The sequence below is a fragment of the Lagenorhynchus albirostris genome, chromosome 10 (assembly GCF_949774975.1).
Source record: "Lagenorhynchus albirostris chromosome 10, mLagAlb1.1, whole genome shotgun sequence".
NCBI classification, from domain to species: Eukaryota; Metazoa; Chordata; class Mammalia; order Artiodactyla; family Delphinidae; genus Lagenorhynchus; species Lagenorhynchus albirostris.
The window spans coordinates 72031393-72049735 of record NC_083104.1 but is presented as its reverse complement, the minus strand read 5'-3'; the positions used below and the strand labels follow the sequence as shown (position 1 = coordinate 72049735).

General features: G+C 57.3%; 1 protein-coding gene and 1 pseudogene across 1 annotated transcript in view; one reads left to right on the top strand and one right to left on the bottom strand.

The window, feature by feature from the left end:
- TTBK1 (tau tubulin kinase 1) overlaps nucleotides 1-15278 on the bottom strand; it is a 35788-nt gene extending 20510 nt beyond the window's left edge. The window contains exons 1-12 of the mRNA XM_060164194.1: nucleotides 15171-15278; nucleotides 9887-10034; nucleotides 9566-9639; nucleotides 9225-9365; nucleotides 8337-8441; nucleotides 7831-7896; nucleotides 7289-7381; nucleotides 7078-7203; nucleotides 5623-5777; nucleotides 4461-4692; nucleotides 4048-4226; nucleotides 339-900 (exon numbers count right to left, since the gene is read on the bottom strand). Of these exons, the coding sequence (XP_060020177.1) occupies nucleotides 339-900; nucleotides 4048-4226; nucleotides 4461-4692; nucleotides 5623-5777; nucleotides 7078-7203; nucleotides 7289-7381; nucleotides 7831-7896; nucleotides 8337-8441; nucleotides 9225-9365; nucleotides 9566-9639; nucleotides 9887-10034; nucleotides 15171-15278 (1989 nt within the window). The remainder of the gene's footprint in view (nucleotides 1-338; nucleotides 901-4047; nucleotides 4227-4460; nucleotides 4693-5622; nucleotides 5778-7077; nucleotides 7204-7288; nucleotides 7382-7830; nucleotides 7897-8336; nucleotides 8442-9224; nucleotides 9366-9565; nucleotides 9640-9886; nucleotides 10035-15170) is intronic.
- On the top strand, nucleotides 11252-11640 carry LOC132528156 (small ribosomal subunit protein uS8-like; annotated as a pseudogene).
- Nucleotides 15279-18343: the final 3065 nt, after the last annotated feature.

Here is an 18343-nt window from a genome sequence, read left to right as displayed (position 1 = left end):
GTGCTGCGAAGTGCAAGCAGAGCAGTGCTTTCTGATGGCCCCCTCTGGGGCTTTGCACACCCTGTCGCCTTGGCCTGGGAGGTCCTTCTCCTGCTATGTCACCTGGCTGACACCGCCCAGAATGCAAGACTCAACTCAGACCCGGGAGGTACTTCCTCTGGGAAGCCTTGCTGCCCCCATAAGCTTGGTTTCAGACCCTTAAGCCTGTCTCCCTTTATCAGAGCTGCAACAGTTTGGTGCTAGTCGGCAGCCCCCAGGGAGCACACAGGAGCACTCCCGGCTACGTGCCAGGACTGCGGGCGTCGGGCGTGGGGAGTGGGGTGCAAGCCCAACCTTACCTGTCTCTGAGGGCCCGTGGGATCCGACTCTCTCCGTCGAGGGCGGGGTCCGGAGTGCAGGGGCGAGTGGGAAGGGCTGCCGGGCGTGGGGGGCTGTGATGTCTCTGACCGGCCATCGGCCTGGTTCAGCTGGGGTGGCAGGGGCTGAGCCGGCATCAGCCGCAGGTCCTCCTCGGCCAGTATGTGCATGCTGCGTCCCCGGGGCCGGACGGCGGGCTCCGGCCCTGGCCGCCGACGCTCCTCGCCCTCCTCGGGCAGCGGCCGCAGCTCCTCGGGCTCCTCGTCCGTGGTACCCGACGTACTAGGCTCCGCCCCCGGGGGGAAGTCCTTCAGCTCTGTCTCCTTGTCAATGATGACCCACTCCTTGCTGTCGAAGTCCTCCTCCTCGGCCAGCGGCACCGAGCGGAAGGCATTGCTCAGGGCCTCCTGTTCCACGGAGGCTGACACGTCCATGCGGCCGCTAGCCTGCCGGTCGGCGTGGCCCGTGTCCACTGACAGCATCTGGGCCGGCTGCGAGGAACAGGCCTGGCGCGAGGGTGAGCCGGGCAGATCCATTCGTGACCTGCAAAGCCACCCAACGTGGGGCTCAGTGCCCAGCCTCTCTGGACCCCCAAGGACCCCAAGGAGGTGGCAAGGTGGAAGCTGATGCCTGAGACCCCCTGACCACTGCACTTCTCCCACCCTGGGCCAGGCTCAGCCACGTCCTGGGTTGCCACCCTCCAACCTCAGTCCCTGCAAAGATCTCATTCATTCATTTAGTCATTCATTCAACACACAATTTTTTTTCTTTTCTTTTTTTTTTTTTTTTGCGGTACGCGGGCCTCTCACTGTCGTGGCCTCTCCCGTTGTGAAGCACAGTCTCTGGATGCGCAGGCTCAGCGGCCATGGCTCACGGGCCTAGCTGCTCCGCGGCATGTGGGATATTCCCGGACCGGGCACAAACCCGCGTCCCATGCATCGGCAGGCGGACTCTCAACCACTGCACCACCAGGGAAGCCCCAACACGCATTTTTGAATGCCTACTGTGTTCCAGGAATCTAAACGGGCGAAAAGTAAAACCTGGTTCCTGTGCCCAAGGAACACTGTCCTCCAAACCACGCCCAGGAACCTGGATCTTCTGACTTTCCTAAAGGCAATTTGATGTTTGCCCAGCTAGGGCTCCCACCCAACGCAGGCTCTCTCCCGCTGCACCCAGGGCAAACACACCCACCTAGCCCTCGAGCTGATGGTTTTCTAGCCTCTTTTACCACCACCCTTCAAGCCTACCTGGCTGGTTTCACCACCTCCAGCAAACTCCAGTGACTCCCAGCCCAGGACAAAGTCCGCATGCCTTAGTTTGGCATTCAAGGCCCCTGACGGCCAGCCAAAGGCCCCATTTCCCCCTTCCCCTAGCCAGACCCATCTCAAATTCATTTGCTTTTCCACAAATTGCTCACACCTCTGTGCCTTTACGAATGCCACTCCCCACACACAGCCTGTCCTCCCACGCTTTGCCGTCCACCCCAGCTCGATGTCACCTCCTGCAGGGAGCTGTTCCCTCCTGCATTGATGGGGGTTAATTTGCCTTTCCAGCGCTGCCTGTGTCCCCTCTCATCACAGAGAGGAGCATGTGTATGTTTACGAATCTGCCACCCCAGGAGACTGCGAGTTCTGCCAGGCAGGGGCTGGATCCCTTCTGACCTTTGCTTCTGGGACCCGGATCCTACCTGGGGACATCTCTTCCATCGTTATCTTAACCTGTGCTGTGAATCTCACGTTACTTGCAGAGGTTCTCAACTGGGGAGTACCAGCCCCAAGGTGAGGGTATTCCTGGTTGTAGGATGCTATACAAGGAAGAATTGTCCTCTCCCAGATGCCAGGGTGCCCCCCTGAGAACCACAGAGGCCTCACTCACACTCAGGCTGTGGACAGGGGGCAGACTGCCATCCTCCCCCTTGCATCGAGCCTGTGAGGGGAAGGGTGAAAGATCAAAGCCTCCTGTGGGGCTTTCTCAACATCGTACCCCAGCCTATGTGGGACCTGCCAACTCCAATCTGCACAACATTTTTATCAATTTGTTCATACGGCTTAAAATAAAACCCCCGGAGGGAGGTCACCCAGGTCTTACATTCATACTCCCATGTAAGTGGCTAATGTCACTTCCTTTCCCAAGAGCATGGTTTGTCTAAATAGATGTGAAGGAGAAAGGAAGCCAGAGGAAGAGAGGGGCCGAAGATTGTGGGGGGAGCGGGAACTGAAGAAAGCAGGGAGGTGGGACACCCTGATCTCACCAGCTTCATAGGTTCTCCTGCTCCCAAGTGCCCCAGAGCACCCCAAACGCTTTTGCCCTGCCTGAGATCCTGAACCTTCCAGAAAATCTCTCCTCAGCCCTCTCCTCTCCCCAGCATCCCTGAAACAAGGGTTCAGTCTGAACCAAACCAATGTGCTCTTCAGGACTGTCTTTGCTCAGGGCATTTCCCACCTCCCTTCTCCACTTGTATCCCTTCCAAACTGCCCCTCCTGACTCCTCCCTGTTTCCTGAACCCTCTGGGCGACGATGGATGAAAATGTGGTCTTCTGGCCCAGGTAGTTCAACCTGTGAGAGTGTGAGTGTGGTGAGGGTGTGTGTGTATGAGTGTGTGAGTGTGGTGGGCGTGTGAAAATGAGTGTGTGTGAGTGTGAGAGTATGCGTGTGAGTGTGAGTGCGGTGGACGTGTGAAGGTGAGTGTGTGGACGTGAGTGTGAGAGTGTGCGTGTGTGTGTGTGTGAGCGTGGGGGTGTGTGTGGATGTGAGTGTGTGTGTGAGGGCTGTCGGCTCCCTCCGGACAGGGCCTGTGTCTCTTTGTCCTGGGGTCGCCACAGGGATTGGCACAGGGCTGCCCTGACTCGGGCGTCTCCACACCCCAGAGGGGCACTGTGCCCATCCCAGCGGGGGCGTGCAGTTCGGGGCAGAGTCCAGAGGGGGGTTCCTGGCTGAAGTGGGGCATGAGGAGACAGGGACCTCCTACCCCAGGGCTGGACCCCGGGAAGAGACGTCTTTCCTGGTGCAGAGAAGGCCTCCGCCTTGCTGTGAGGTGAAGCCCCACCCGGAGCCAGGGGAGGTGGGGTCATGTCTCCCACCCGAGGTTGTCCCACCCATCAGATCTAAGGTGAGGATGGGACCCTGGTCCCTAGCAGCCATCAGCCACCCAAGGTCAACCAGCCACCCTCTCATCCCCCATCCTAAAGGCTCACCTTAAGTCTAAACTCTCCAACACTGCCACCCACCAACCAGGTCCCTCCTTGACATTCAGATCCCCGAGGCCTGACCCCCCAAAACTTGGTCTGTCTTCTCCTCAGGCGCTCCCGAACCCTTCTCCAGGCCCCTCCCCCAGAGCTGAAGGGGGAGGGGCCTGGAGAAGGCCCCAGCTGCTCTGAGGCATCTGTGATTAGTCCCCAGGGAAAGAGGTTCTGGAAGCACGCCCACCTACATCTCAGCTCTCACCTCCTCCTACACCTTCCTCCAGCCCCACGCCCCTCCGTGGTCTGAGCCGGGCCCTCTGCATCCCCCACCCCCTCTCCAGGCTGGTCACTGACTCTAACTGAGTCTGACCCCAGGCCCAAGTAGAACCCTCTTAACGCTTCCAAGGTCCCCCCACCTCTGCCTGGGATCTGAACTTTCCTCCAGACCAGGCGTGTGAAGGTGGAGGGGACCAGGGGCCCCTGACCATCCCCCTGGCTCCAGACCCACCTCCTCTCATGCAGTTCCACCCGCCCATCCGCCGTGGACAGCCTCTCCGACTCAGGGCTGTTGACCCTCCGGTAGTGCAGAGAACGGACTGGGGTTGTCGGTGAGTCTGGGGGGACACGCACCGGGGAGCCGGGGAGCCCCGCAACTCGGCTCTGCTCCTCCTCCACCACACAGGGGGTCTGCAGGGCAGGGGAGCTCCATGAGTGGGGCTGACAGGGCAGCTGTGGGCAGGTGGTTTTCTGGGGTGAAGGAGAGAGAGGGAGGTCCGAGCACTGGGATGCCGGTGATCCTGGGATGGGGCCGGGCCAGGGAGGCAGGGCGAGCAGGCAGGCGGCTGGGGAGAGGGGCCCACGGGTGGGGAGCAAGGTGGGAGGGGGAAGGCCACCCGCGTCCCCCTCCGCAGCTGCAGTTACTTTGCCAATGTTGATCCGGAGTTTGTTCCGGTTGACATCTGTCTCCTCCCAGACTTCAGCCTCAGGACCCCCGGGGTGGGGGGCGAGGTGGGGGCTGGAGCCCGGCCCCTCGGGGGGCCGCCCCGGCAGGATCGGAGGTGCGTTCTCCTGGTCACTCAGGTGTTCGCCCTGCAGCACATCCTCAGTGTTTTCCCGGAGCAGGTCGCCGGGCACCGGCGTCACGTTGACCACCCTGTGGAGGCCAGGAGGGGGCCGTGGGCAAGGCTGGCAGGGGTGCCCTCTCCTCTAGCACAGGCCCTGGAGACCACCCGCCACCCATGAGAGTGGGCACAGGCAAGGTCTGGCAGGGTCGGGGCGTCCGTAGGCCCATCTCCATCCCTGGCTTGCAAACCCTCTGGGACCAGACCACTGTCAGGTGGCTCAGGTGGTCAGAGGGCTGGAGGGCAATTACGGCCCCACCTGGCTCGGTTTATTTAGGAGATCTCGATGCTCTCCGGCCCTGCCAGCTCCCCACTACATTTCACTGGCTGGCTTCCTTGAGACTAGGAAATGGGTCTAAAGAAAGAATCACTTTGGAGTTCCTGGACCAATATCTTTACAGACCCGGCACCTCACGTGCTGGCAAGTCCTGTGGAGTCTCTGCAGTGTCCCCTGGCTCACCCCTAGGGCTGGGTGGGGAGCCCTTCTCACTCGGGCCCCTCCCTGGGCCACTCTATCTTTGTGCTTTTCAGTTAGATCTGAAATCGCTGACCCATCGATTACAAACATCCCAGACTCAACTAAGAGTGCTTGGAGGGCAGGGGCTGCACACCTCTTCTCGGAGCCCCCACAGGGCCTGGTGCCAGGGCTCAAGACCTGTTCCCTGAATGGATGCGTGTGACCACCAAGAAACAGACAGACTGTGGCACTGGGGGAATCTCACTCAGGGCTCCCTGCTCCCCAGTAAGGTCAAGAACTCCAAATACGGATGCCCCCTCCATCTCCAGATTGAAGGGAGAGATGTGGCAGAGCTCCCTGGGATTCAAGAACCCTGCTTCTGAGCACCAAGAACAGAAGAGACAGCCAGGTGTGTCCAAGTAGGAAGAGGAGGAGAGGACTGGCTTCTCAGGTGACACCTCGGGGCAGGGGTCATCTGCCCCCCGTCGCCCCTCCCAAGACTCACCCAAACATGGCTGCCGTCTGCCGGGTGTTCTGCTGGGGCGGGGTGGAGGTGCTCGTGGACAGGAGGGCATCATTGCCCGCCTTCTCCCAGTCAAAGGCCTCGTTCTCGGCGATGCCCCGCTCCTTCATGCTGTTCTCAAACACTGACATGATCAACTGCAGGGATGGGGGTGGCGGGAGGACAGAGAGGTGACCCAGGGGCTAGCCAGGAGGAGGGGGCAGTTGCTGGGATTGCAGGGGGAAGAGAGGGGCCTTCCAGGACAGGGATGGGCCACGAGGGGGCATTGAAAGAAGGGCACATTGATTTTAAATGACAACATGCACAAAGTATGCAAATCAGCATGCAAATTATCATCTTGACTTAAGCTCCACTGGCTGGACACAAGCCCTTGGAGATCTGTCCCCTGATTTCCAGCCCCAGCCTCCTCTGCCACCTCCACATCTCAGCAGAAGCAGCAGGAGTAGTTTCCCAAACCCACCACCTGGGGTCATGCCTCTGCACAGGCTGCTTCCTCTGCCTGCAGTGCCTTTCCCACTGTCTTCTCCACTCTGAAGCCTTCCCTGAATACCCCGCCCACACGATTGGGCACAGAGCAGCGGTTTGAATTGTTCACAGGCCTATCTGCCACCTCTACATTTCTAGCAGCCAGCCCAGGGCCCAGGACAGGGTGTGCTCGAAGCTGTGTGGTCTGGGGCAACCCATGAGGCTGAGCTAGGCCTGGGGGGCTTGGCCTCCCACTGCCCGAGTAAGGGACCTCTGCCAACAACTGGGTCCCTGGGTTCAGGAGGTGGCGGCCCCACAGACCTTTCCACTTCTGACTTAGGTCTCTCCAGAGGGTTGTCTCTGCTAGCAGGACCCCCTTCACTGCGAGCCCACTGTGTGCCTGACACTATCTGTGCTCCCTGCGGTGTGTAGCCGTGCCTCGCACATAGTGGATCCTGGGCAGAACATTCTCTGATCAGTGGGTCCCATAGGGGTGTAGTGATGGCGCCTTGGAAAGAGCACTGGACTTGGAGTCAGATGTGCCTGAGCCCTGCCCTGCTCCTAACCAGGCTGTCAGGCCTCAGTTTCCTCATCTATGAGATGGGGATAATCATCCCACTTGGCCTCCTGCAGAGTTTCAGTGTAAAGTCCTTGAAAGCACTTGGCTTCATTAATTGTTAAGTGCTGGAATAATAACATAAAGAACACGCAATATCACCAAAGGCTTGTTTTAAAGCTTAAATGAGTTAATGCAGGAAAAGTACTGAGAACAGGGTGAGCTCTTGATAAATCTTAGCTGTGACTACTGTTTACAAGAGCACACAACAGTTTCTTTCGTGTGGTTGGAAGACCGGGGAAGGTGCTCAGGGCCAAGCCGGCAGGGGCGCAGGGCCTCAGCAGGATGGGTGGCGCTGGAGACAGTCACCCATAGAGAGGCGTCGGGGGCGCAGGAGCAGGCAGGCAGGCTCCCACCTGGTAATCGGGCTTGGTGAAATAGTCGAGGCTGGCGATGTGGTCCAGGAAAAGGTGGAACTCGGAGGGCATGTGCTTCAGCAGCATCCGGTGCTCGTACTTCTCCTTGATCATCCCTACCTGCTCCTGGAGACAAGAGAGCACTGGGAGATGCAGCCCCAGCTGCCCCACACGCCCTCCCTGCCCTCAGACCCAGCTGTACCGCCCTCACCTTGTCCTTGATCTTCCTCCAAGGCAGCTGACCCACTGCAAACTCCACAAGCATGTAGAAGAGGGACCACAGGTCATCGTGGCGGCCCATCTCCTGGGGGTGGGAGCAGGGAGGGGGTCACCCATGGCTCTCAGGTCCTTCCCTGGGAGTGGAGGCTGACCCTTCACTGAGGGACACCAGTCAGGGTGCCTATGGGCAGAGCTGGGGTCTCCCTGAAGTCACGGCTCCATTCCTGACCCGCCAACACACAGAATCCCACAGTCAAAAGTTCCGTGTGTGCTTTCTCATCCACAGAGATTTGTGATGGGGACAGAGAGGAGGGGATCCCCAATACAAGGAAGAAGGTGACGTCAAGGGGAGACGCCCGCCGAGCCCTCTTCCAATCAGGGTCTCTGGAGGAGCATCTTCCAGCCCCTGCCCTGCACTCCTCTCCCCACCTCCCATCACAGCTGCCTGCCCTGCTCTCTTCCTCAGCAGCATATTCTGCACCTGATCTCTGCCCTTACTGTTCCCACATCCCTCAGTCCCGCCCTGCCACTCACCCGGTTCTTGTGAGCATTGACCGAGGCATAGCGAACAGTCCCGCGAAACCCGGCCACATTCCGAGGCTGCAGAGGGGAGGACACCACCAGGAACGTCACCCACTGCCCCTGACCTCGGCCACATCTCAACCCTGCTTACCAAGCCTAATTCTGCCTACTTTAGCCCTGACTGCCTCCTCCCCCATCACCCCCCGCCCCCCGCCACTGCACTCCCCAGTGGGTCTGGTCAGGAGCAACCTGACACACCAAGCCCAGTCCTAAACCCGTCTCCCGACCCTGCTCATTGCCCCTGCGTCTGCCCTTGACCAGGCAGACCACAGGGTGTGGAAGTGGCATCCACCCAGGCCAAGGGGGAGAGGGGGACACGCCGAGTGTGGACCCAGCACTGGGTGACACTGAACACGAGGCCAGGCCTGTCTAGGCAGCTGCAGGGAAAACTGGTGAAGGGTCCCCAGATCAGGGGGTGGGGCGAGGATGCCAGGATTCCCGTGAGCGGCGGTACTCACGGGCCGAACGTCCCCCGTGGTGTTGGTGTACTGCCGGGCCAGCCCAAAATCCAACATGTAGCACTTTCTGTAGGTGGAGGGCAGCCTGCCCATGGCAAAGTTTGACTGGGGGAAGACAGTAGCTGTGAACCTTGGGGCTCCAGGCCCACCTCAGGGGACACCAAGAAACAGCTCTGGTGAGGGGCCTTCCACCCCACATACACTCACGTGAGAGTAAAACATCAATATGTACAGCAGGTCACGGACCTTATCTGAGGGGCAGGTGTGATTATGCTCATTTTAGATAGGAGGAAACTGAGAGCAAACTGCAGGCTTCTCCAAGATCACACAGCGAGAGGTGACCCAGCCAAGGTCACCTGGCTCCGAATCCTTGGAAGTCCCAGCAGGCCTGGGAGTAACTGTCCTGCTCTGAGGCATCAGGAGACCAGCATTGTTCTTGCTGTGTGACCTTGGGCCATTCAACCAACCGTTCTGGGCCTCAGTTTTCACCACTTTAAATTGGGTCCAAGCACCAAGATCCAAGATGTTACAAAATCAGCTACTTGGAATCTCTTACCAAGCCCCAGCCCCTCGTCGCCCTTCCTTCTTCAATCCTTCCATCCTTCCCCAACCCCTTCACCTTTCCAGGTTCAAGGACTATTCAGGTCAGGGGTGAGAAAAAGGAAGAGAAGAGAAAAGAGGGGAGGACACCGGCACGCCCAAGGGGCAGGCAGGGGTGCTCCTGAGAGGCAGGGGAGAGGAAGAGTTGGAACTTGGGATGGAGAGCAGGAGGAGGGGACGGGTAGAAGAGGCTGTCCCCACCCAACCACTGCTCTGGAGAAGAAACCAGGGGACCCAGGGAAGGAGAGGAGGCGGGGTGTGTGCTTCAGAGGAGGGGGCAGCCCTCACCGGCTTGATGTCGCGGTGCAGGAAGCCCACGGAGTGGATGGCCTCGATGGACTCCAGGATCTGCTTGCCCAGCCGCAGAGTGGTGCTCAGCGTGAAGGTGCCTCGAGGCTGGCTGCGTCGCAGGTCAGCCAGGTTCCGGCCCTGGGGTGGGGGTGGGGGTGGGGACAGGCCCAGCTCAGCTGCCATCCGACCACCACCGCCATGACACTCTGCCCAGCCTCGCCCCAAAGGCTTGCGCCCACTCCCCATTCCTCCCAGGGCCACAGTCTCCATCCCACCCCAGGAGCCACCACCAGAGCTCCTGGGGGAGAGTGAAGGGAGGACGGGCCACGGGGACTCACCTGGAGCTGCATCACTACATAGTTAAACTTCTCGTTGCGGCCACAGCCAATGAACCTGCACACGTGGTCTTTCCCTGAGGGATACAGACAGGGGTCTCCCAACTCCTACTCCTTCTTCCTCACTCCCAGCCCTAAGCTGGGCTTCCCGTGCACTCTTGATTCCTGGTTCCCCCAGCCCTGGCCCCATGGCCACTTCTCCCACCTCCCCCTGCCCTTAGGCCCATCATCACTCTTGGACTCTGTTCCCACATCCCCTCGCCCATCACCTCTCAGCCCCTGGCTCCATCACCTCTTCCCTCCCACCTTGCCCTGGACCCGCACCTTGCAGCTTTTTGAGCACAGCCACCTCCATCTTGAGGACCTGCTTGGGTTGCTGGGCCGACTCCACCTTCAGGGCCACGTTCTCCCTGGTCAGCAGGTCCATGGCCTCGTAGATCTCACCAAAGCCCCCGCCCCCGATCTTTTTGAGCTACAGAGATGGGTGAAAGGGGAATAGGGGACACAGGGATCAGGCTGAACAGCTCCTCACCCCACCCATTACTGGGTCACTTCCTTCACTGATGGGGGCAGGGGCTGTCCTTGAAGGGGAGGACCCCGTGGCTCCCTTCTTCACCCCACCCACCCGTGCTCCCACCTCCTCTCCTAGTGCTGGAGACAGAGAGCTCAGTCCATGGGTGTACAACTATTCACAGACACAGACAGACAGACAGACACACACACACACACACACACACGCATGGGGCTAGATGTCAGAGTGGGCAGTGGGAAAGTTATGAGACCTGAGACTCCACAGAGACAAGGAGACAAGCCGATGCAGGATTCTGAAGAGATAATGGGCCATCGTGAGCCTTTTTTTTTTTTTTTTTTTGCGGTACGCGGGCCTCTCACCGCTGCGGCCTCTCCCGTCGCGGAGCACAGGCTCCGGACGCGCAGGCTCAGCGGCCATGGCCCACGGGCCCAGCCGCTCCGCGGCACGTGGGATCCTCCCGGACCGGGGCACGAACCCGCGTCCCCTGCATCGGCAGGTGAACTCCCAACCACTGCGCCACCAGGGAAGCCCCTCGTGAGCCTTCTAAGGACAATAAATATCACGCTCCCCCATCCCCCACCTAGACTGAGCAGCCTCCGTCCAGAAGCCAAACTAATTTCCAGAACCTTGCAGCTTCAGGTGGGTCCCTCCCCCAGGGAGGCCAGCCCTTCCTGGGGTTGGCAGTCTCCTGAAAGATGCCACCAGGGGCAGAGAGCATTTAGAGGGAAGTGTTCGGGGGAGGGTACTCAGCAAAGGGTGTTCTCTGCCCAGGCCCCCTGCTGAAGCTCACGTCACTCCCGAGGCCCCAGGTCAGATGCCCCAAACCAGGGTGAGCCTCCTGTCCAGGGGAACATGGTGGGGATGGAGGTTTGAAGAGTGTGTGTTCCCAGGGAGCATTGCAGTGGAGCTCTGATGTTCTGGGCAGGCAGTGAGAAAAGGCAGAGGGGAGAACTGTGACAGAGGCGGAATTGGCCAGGGGAGATGAGCAAAGCTGAGTTACGGGGTGGGATTAAGTCAGGGGCCCAGGGGTCTTGGAGAGTGAGGGTGCTGCTGGCAATGATGGGGGGACAGGGGAGAAGGTGCTGAGTTCTAAGTTGGGACTCATTTGGCTTAAGAAAGATGTACACCTCTTTCCGCCAGCTTTCCGTGTCGTCATAATGGTACGCACAAAGGTCCCAGCTGATGCTCTCAACAGCATCAACAAAAGTGAGGCAAATGCCAGGTTCTTATTAGGCTTTGCTGCTCCAAAGTCACCGTCCAGTTTCTAACTGGGATGCCGAAGCATGGTTACACTGGCGAGTTTGAAATCACTGATGCTCACAGAGCTGGGAAAATTATTGTGAACCTCACAGGCAGGCTAAACAAGTGTAGAGTGATCAGCCCCGGATTTGATGTGCAGCTCAAAGAGCTAGAAAAATGGCAGAATAATCTGCTTCCGTCCCGTCAGTGTGGTTTCATTGTACTGATAACCTCAGCTGGCATCATGAACCGTGCGGAAGCAAGATGAAAAAACACAGGAGGGAAAATCCCGGAATTCTTTTTCTAGGGATGTAACACATCTGTGCAAAGAAAATGCCTCAACAGAAAAAAAAAAAAAGCTAAACAGTTCAATTCTCCCCTCCCCAGGGAGCCCCCCACCCATGGGTGGCCTGGCCTCTTCCAGAGTCCTCACTTGTGTCCTGTTGGCTTGTAACGTGCCAGCCGCAGCAGGGCTTGCTCATGATTGGATGGAGGCTGCTCTGAGCATCTGTAAACTCCTGACTCTAAGCCTCCTGCATCTGAGCCCGCCCCTTGGCATTTATTCAGCACGCGGATGCCCAATAAATGTTTAATGGTGGTTGAAACATGGGAATGGTGAGAGATAGGGGGCAGGGCAGAGCTGAGGACTGCGAGTTCCCAGCAGGTTACAGTTGTAAACACTCTAGAAAAAGAGAGAAGGATGAAGGGAAGATTTGGAAGACAAGTGGAAGGCTGGCTGGGTTCTTGTGCCCAGGAAAGAGGAGGGAGGAAGAACAGTGATAAACCGGGGTCCCTCTCTACTTGAGATGAAAGTTAAGGTCAGACTTCTAGCAGAATTTCAGGACAGGAGGAGACAGACGCAGACTCAGGGGAAGCAATGGCATGTCTTCCTCTGGGAACGGGAAACTCAGGGGAGATTCTAGTATCTTCTAGATTCTTTTACGGTTTTCTTTGTGGGAACGTGGAGGAAACACCTCGTTTTCTGTGCTCCAGACTCACAGACATCATCTTAGCTCATCCCCAGAGGCTCCCAGCAACACAGGTAAGGAAGGTCACAGGAGTTGTCATTTTGCACAAAAGGAAAACTTAGGCACAGAGAGTTAAGTACCTTGCCCCAGTTCACACTGCTAGTAAGTTGCAAAGCCGGGTTTCACTTAAACCCAGGGAATCTGATGCAGAACCCACAGTCTTAACTGAAATAATAGGAACCATTGACTATACTGTGATTAACAGTGTGAGTGCTGAGATTCAAGGCCAGATCTGCCAGGCTCCAAAATCCTTGCTGGAGATGGTAAGGAGGGCTCGGGGCACCCAAGACATTTCTGACACCTACTGTCCAATTTCCCAGGATGCCAAAGGGTATTTCTCTACCACCTCCACTTCCAAACAGAGTCTGTTTCTCTTTCCTTAGTTCCTTCCTCACCCCCCACCCACCCATTACAGAACCTCTGGGGGCAGGGGAGTACTGCAGGCACCCTAATAATACTTTTAGGAGGCCATGAAAATGTTTTCATTTCTTTTACAATCAGAAGGGGGAAATGAACTTTTAGGTCAAAAAAGTTGTATTATATAGTATTAATTTATTCCTCATTATAGCAATGCAGTCATACAATTGCAATCTTTAGTACTTTATTATGTTGGAAGGGGCCGGTAAGGGCAAAAGTGCCCAAGGCCCACGAAAGTCACAAAACAGCTCTGCCCACAGCCCAGTGACAGGAATGTTCTCTCAACCTCCCTGCACCAGACCCTATTCCTCCCCTCCTAAATTTTTTCTGGACCCTCTCCCCTGCCGAAGGACCTCAAGAAACATGACACAATAGGACTAGCATTCACTTAGGAAAAAGGAAACCAGGTTTCTTGGCCCAGTTCTGGGTGAACTGGGGTGAGTTTCTGCTTTTCCCCTTCTGTAAAATGAGAGTTGGACTAGAATATATGTCACAACTCTCCCTCCGTTCTCTGATCCTGATTCTCAGATGGGCTAATTCTTAGGAAGCAACATAGTTCAGTGACTGTTGCCCCAGCAGTCAGACAAACCTGGTTCCACCGACTAGTCACGGGAACTTGGCAAGTTAGCTAATCCCTGTGCCTCAGTTTCCACAACTGTGAAACGGGGATAATAACAGTATCTACTCCATAGGTTGTTGAGATAATGCATGTAAGGCATTTTGCATAGCGCCCGGCCACAGTAAGTGCTCAAAATGAATGCTAAGTTTTTATTGTTATTATACTTTGACGTTCTGATTCTAAGGGGCACCCCTCAAGAAGAAAAAAATGCTATTATTTTTAAATACTCCACCAAATGCCATGGACCCTCATTTTCTCTTGGCACAGCCCATCTGGGCAGTTTTCTTGGTTCCTGAGCTGTGCCTCACTCTCTGTCTGTCCCTCGTGGAGACTGGCTGAGGGCAGGCATCTGGCACCCCACCCTCTCTATTTCTCCAGGGTCCAGGGAGGGAGGGGAAAGCGAGGTCACCTGGCAAAGACTGAGGGCTTGCCCCTTTCCCCTCCCCCCCTGCCACTTCTCTCCCCACTCATCTCCCACCCCCTCCCTCAAAAAGCACAGGAAATTTCTAACCCAATTTCACTATGTGCGTGAATACCCTCTTTTTCTCACCTATTCAATGCAAAAGTCCTCCTGCCTCCAATCTGCCAGAAACTATGCCCTGAGCAGGACCCGGAGGGGGTGAGGGTGGCGTCTTGGAGGAACACGCCTCACTTTGCCAGACCCTCATGCCTTTGATTACTGCCCTGGCTCCTCCTCTCCCAGTTTCTGTCCCCTTCCTCTCCCCCTCAGGAAGTCCCCCTCTGGGACAGAGACAGCCCTTTCCCTCAGCTCTCGGGCTCCTCCAGCTCCATCCCTCACCTCCTGCAGTCCCAGAGACATCTCTGACAACGTTGCCACCTTTGCCCCTCTCCCTGGCCACTAGGAGACCTGCTCACTGGGTAGTTGTTGCCATGGAGACCTGCCCGCAGCCAGGCCCCACTCTCCTCTCAACCCCGCACCTCTGGTGAGCCGAGCACGCACCCTATGCAGACCCACAAGCTCACATAGTCACCCCAAATTCTGCCCCACATCATCCTGCCCCCATAAAAACAGGACATCAGAGTGCCCTCAAGCATCGGAAAGAAAAGGGGGGCGGTGGGACAGGGATTGATTTTTCATAGGTTCCGCTCAACATACACTACACTGCCTTTGCCTCGACCCTCATGTGTCGCCCTCCCATCCGAGAGGCAAAGCCCTGAAGAGGCTCGGACTACAACTCCCAGCAGACCGAGCAGCCCGAAGTCCTGGGCTGGAGGAGCAAGGCACGCTGGGAGATGGAGTCTCGGCATGTTGCACCTGCCGCAGGAAGCAGTGAAGGGAGGAGGATGGATAGAGAAGATGGAGTGCGGATGCGGTGGGAGCCGCCTTCAGGTCCTCTCTCCCCGAACCCAAGCTTTTCTGTCCTCTGCGGAAGAGGAGGGGCTCACTCATTGCCCTTCTCCAAGGTCCAGCAGAGAAACGGCCCCCTCCCCCACCCCCGCCCTCCTCCCCTCAATGAGCTCTGCAGCTCCTGCTCTGACATCCAACCAGGAGTTGTTGCAGGTTGGGCCCGACCAACTTGACCTAGCGGGGAAAGGGGTGAGAGACGGCGGGGTTGGAGAGAGGGCACTGGGAGAAAGCGATTGTCCACAAGTGTAGGCAAAATAATGACCTGCAAGCCATATGGAAATGAGCTTAGGGGCACCTCCCTCTTAGGGTAGGGGCGCCAAGGGCACCTGTTTTAACAGGTCTCCAGATCCTCTCCTCCCATCCTCCCCCACCCGTCCCTCTGCCCTGCTGGGTCACTCACTCACCACCTTCCAGCGATCCTTGACCACGTAGTTGGCCGGCAGGATGTCGGCCTGCTCCCCTCCCCCACTCATGTTGGTTTCGTTCTTAAGAGCGGCCGCTAGGCACTGCATCCGCCAGCCGGAGGGAGGGGTGTCCGCAGGGCCTGCCCTGAGGGGGCCATCTACCTGGGGGAGTGGGGAGGGACTGTGAGGGGGGCAGGCTAGGACCCGGAACCCACTTGCAGATATGGAGGATGGAGGAGGGGAGTTCCATTCTCCTGGCAGGCATCTTTCCCTGGCCCACTGGGTGGATGCTCCAGGGGTCAATGGGGGAAACATTGTGTAAAAATCAAGTGGAGGTCAGAGGAGAAGACAGAAATGCCATTCACAGGAAGGGAGATACAAACTGGAGATGTGAAAACCAGCAATGGGCACACACATGTAATGGAAAAAGGAGAGGAAAATGATTTGTGAACAGGCTGTGGGGAAAGGGTTTCCCAAAGAGACATGCTAACTAATGTGGGGAAGACTTGCTGACCGAGGGGCGCACCAGACTGGAATCAGTGCCTAGGCCGGGGAGACCTGAGCCAAGAAGGGCCAGTCTGGGGATTCGATCTGTAGCCCCCACACCCGCACATTTCCTGTGCCACACCGTTCCCAAGGAACTGTGTATCTGAGGCTTATTGAAAGGGGAGACCTGCTGAACCAAAGGGTGACCCAGGGAAGACACACACCAGAGTGACAGAGACCTCCAATCAACCATGGGAGATGTGATTATCTGAAAATGAGGAGCTACCCAACAGCCCCTTGAGGACGGTGCTGAGTGAGGAGGCTGCCACCGTACTCAGAGCTGAGCCCAAACCACTGACACGGCCATGGGCGTGAGAAGCAAGGACGTGAGTGATGGGGTGAACATAAGGCGATAGATTCAAGACATGGATTTTAGAGGTATGGCAGCCCTGTGGCCACTCAGAGGGAGAGAGGCAGGCTGAACTGGGGGGAGGTGAGGACAGCGGGGAAGTGGAAGCGACCTAAGAGAAGGCAGATGTGCCAGGGGGCAGTGGGTCTGGATGGCCAGTGGGTGAGAGAGCCCCTGCCCACACTTTTCTGTGTCTGCTAAGGAAGAAACACAGCTCTTGTCGCATTCGGATAGGTAGAAGTTGGATATCAGGGGGAGTGTCCCAAGTGTGAGGGCTGGGAAAGCCAGCCAGGGTTACCCAGGGGAACGTCAGTGTGCGCATGTGTGTGTCTGTGGGTGTACCCTCTGTGTGAGTGTGTATATGTCTTTGTGTGTCTTTTTGTGTGTGTCTATCTATGTATCTGTGTCTTTGTGTCTGTACATCTGTGTCCACGTGTGCTTATGTGTGGTTTTGTGTCTGTTGGTGTGTGATGTGCCCGTGTGTAGGCAGGGTTGAGATCTCTTTGAGATCTCTGCCACCCCGGTACAGGAATGGATCTTTTCCTCTCTCTCTTCCCCCTACACTTTTTATAAGTACACGGCTCTGGCCTCCCAGTGACCCAGGACAGTCACAGATAGAAGGAAGCTCCTCAGGCTGGATATGGTGGGGGAGGTGGAGAGGAGGAAAGTGCCTAAGATACCGGTGGATGGGGCGGGAACTCCATGAGCCTGTCTTTACTTGGGATGGACTCATTCCCCAGGGCTCCTGTATCTGACCATCCAGGTACAGGGGCAGCGTGGGATAGCGAAGGCGTGGGAACAACCTTCCACAGGTCATGGTGTGCTGTGAGGGATCTTCAGGGAGAGGGACACTGTCACTCTTGTTCTGCCAAATGACTCAGCTGACTGTTTCCTCCAATCCACACAACTTCAGAGTATCAGGACTGTGAGGATATTAAATAGGCCTCTGCCTTCCTTCTGCCAAGTGGCAAATGGGGCATCAGGAATTCAGAGGGCAGTGAGAGCAATGGCAGGATGAAGGGAGAGGGAGGGATGGGGGATTCTGAAATAAAGGTGGAGAGACAAGTTGAGGACAAGATCGAAGAAGCAATTGAACCAGTAGGGAGGGAGCCTTAAGGAGTTAAACAGGGTGACCTCTGGTGGGCCTTCCAGTCCTGTGATGGTGGATTCTATAGACTGATGAGGAAGATGTGAGTCCTGCCCCCATTCTATAGATGGGCAAGCATAGAGGAACAGGTGAGGTGGGAAAAGGGGGAGTGGAGGCAAGAGGATAAATGAGGGTTCCCTGCCTCTCCCTGCCCACCATCCTTCCCACTCTCTGCCTCAGAGGACTGCACTCAGCCCAGGCTAGGGTTGGATGACACAGACACAAGGAACCTGACTGCCCCATGACCGCCCCCTCAGGACCCTTTAGTGTGTGGAGGGATGGGTGTGTGGAGAGAGAGGGCTTGTGGAGGAGGTTTTATATCTGTCAGCAAGTGTGTATGTATGAGAGTGTGGGACCGATGATGTGTGTGTGTGCGTGCAGGTGTGTATGTTGGGGGTGTATATCTAGGTGGTTGCGAGCTCATCATGGCATGTGCATATAAGTGTTGGCATGCACCTATGCAAGGTGTAAGCCAGGTGTGTGTGGGAATCTGGGAGCCCAGGTAAGGAGAGGTGAGGGAGATCAGTGAGGGGTAATGGGAACAGGTGAAGAGAGGTGTGGAAGGAGGCACAGGGAATGCAGGGGACAAGGGTGACAGGATCAGAGGAGGGGGTTGCATAAGACAGAGACAGGTGAGGGATAATCATGACAGGTGAAGAGGGGACAAGACCATGAAAGGGGCTTCTGGGCACAGTTGAAGAGATGAGGAAGTAGGCAAGGAGGCTGGTGGGAGGACGAGGGAGAGAGGTTATGGAGAGAGCAGGGAACGACTGTCAGGGATGCCAGGAGAGTGAAGCCATAGGGACGGGGACAGAGGTGAGAAGCAAGGAGCAAAACCCCTGGAGGACAGGCTGGAGAGGGTGGGTGTGCTGGGGGCAGGGCGCCGATCCAGGCCTCGGGATGCGGCCCAGGCTGTGTAGGCCAGCGTCCCACCTCGGGCGGAGACGGAGACGGCACAGGGAGGGGGAACTGGAGAAGGCTGCGCTGGGAGGTGAGCCAGGCCGGAGGCCCGATGGGTTCACAGAAGGAGACCCCTCCCCGACCCCCGCCCGGCCGGCCGGCCCCGCCCCGCCTCGCCTCGGCTCGCCTCGCCTCACCTGCTCTGAGCCCGCTGCGGCTGCGGCTGCGGCT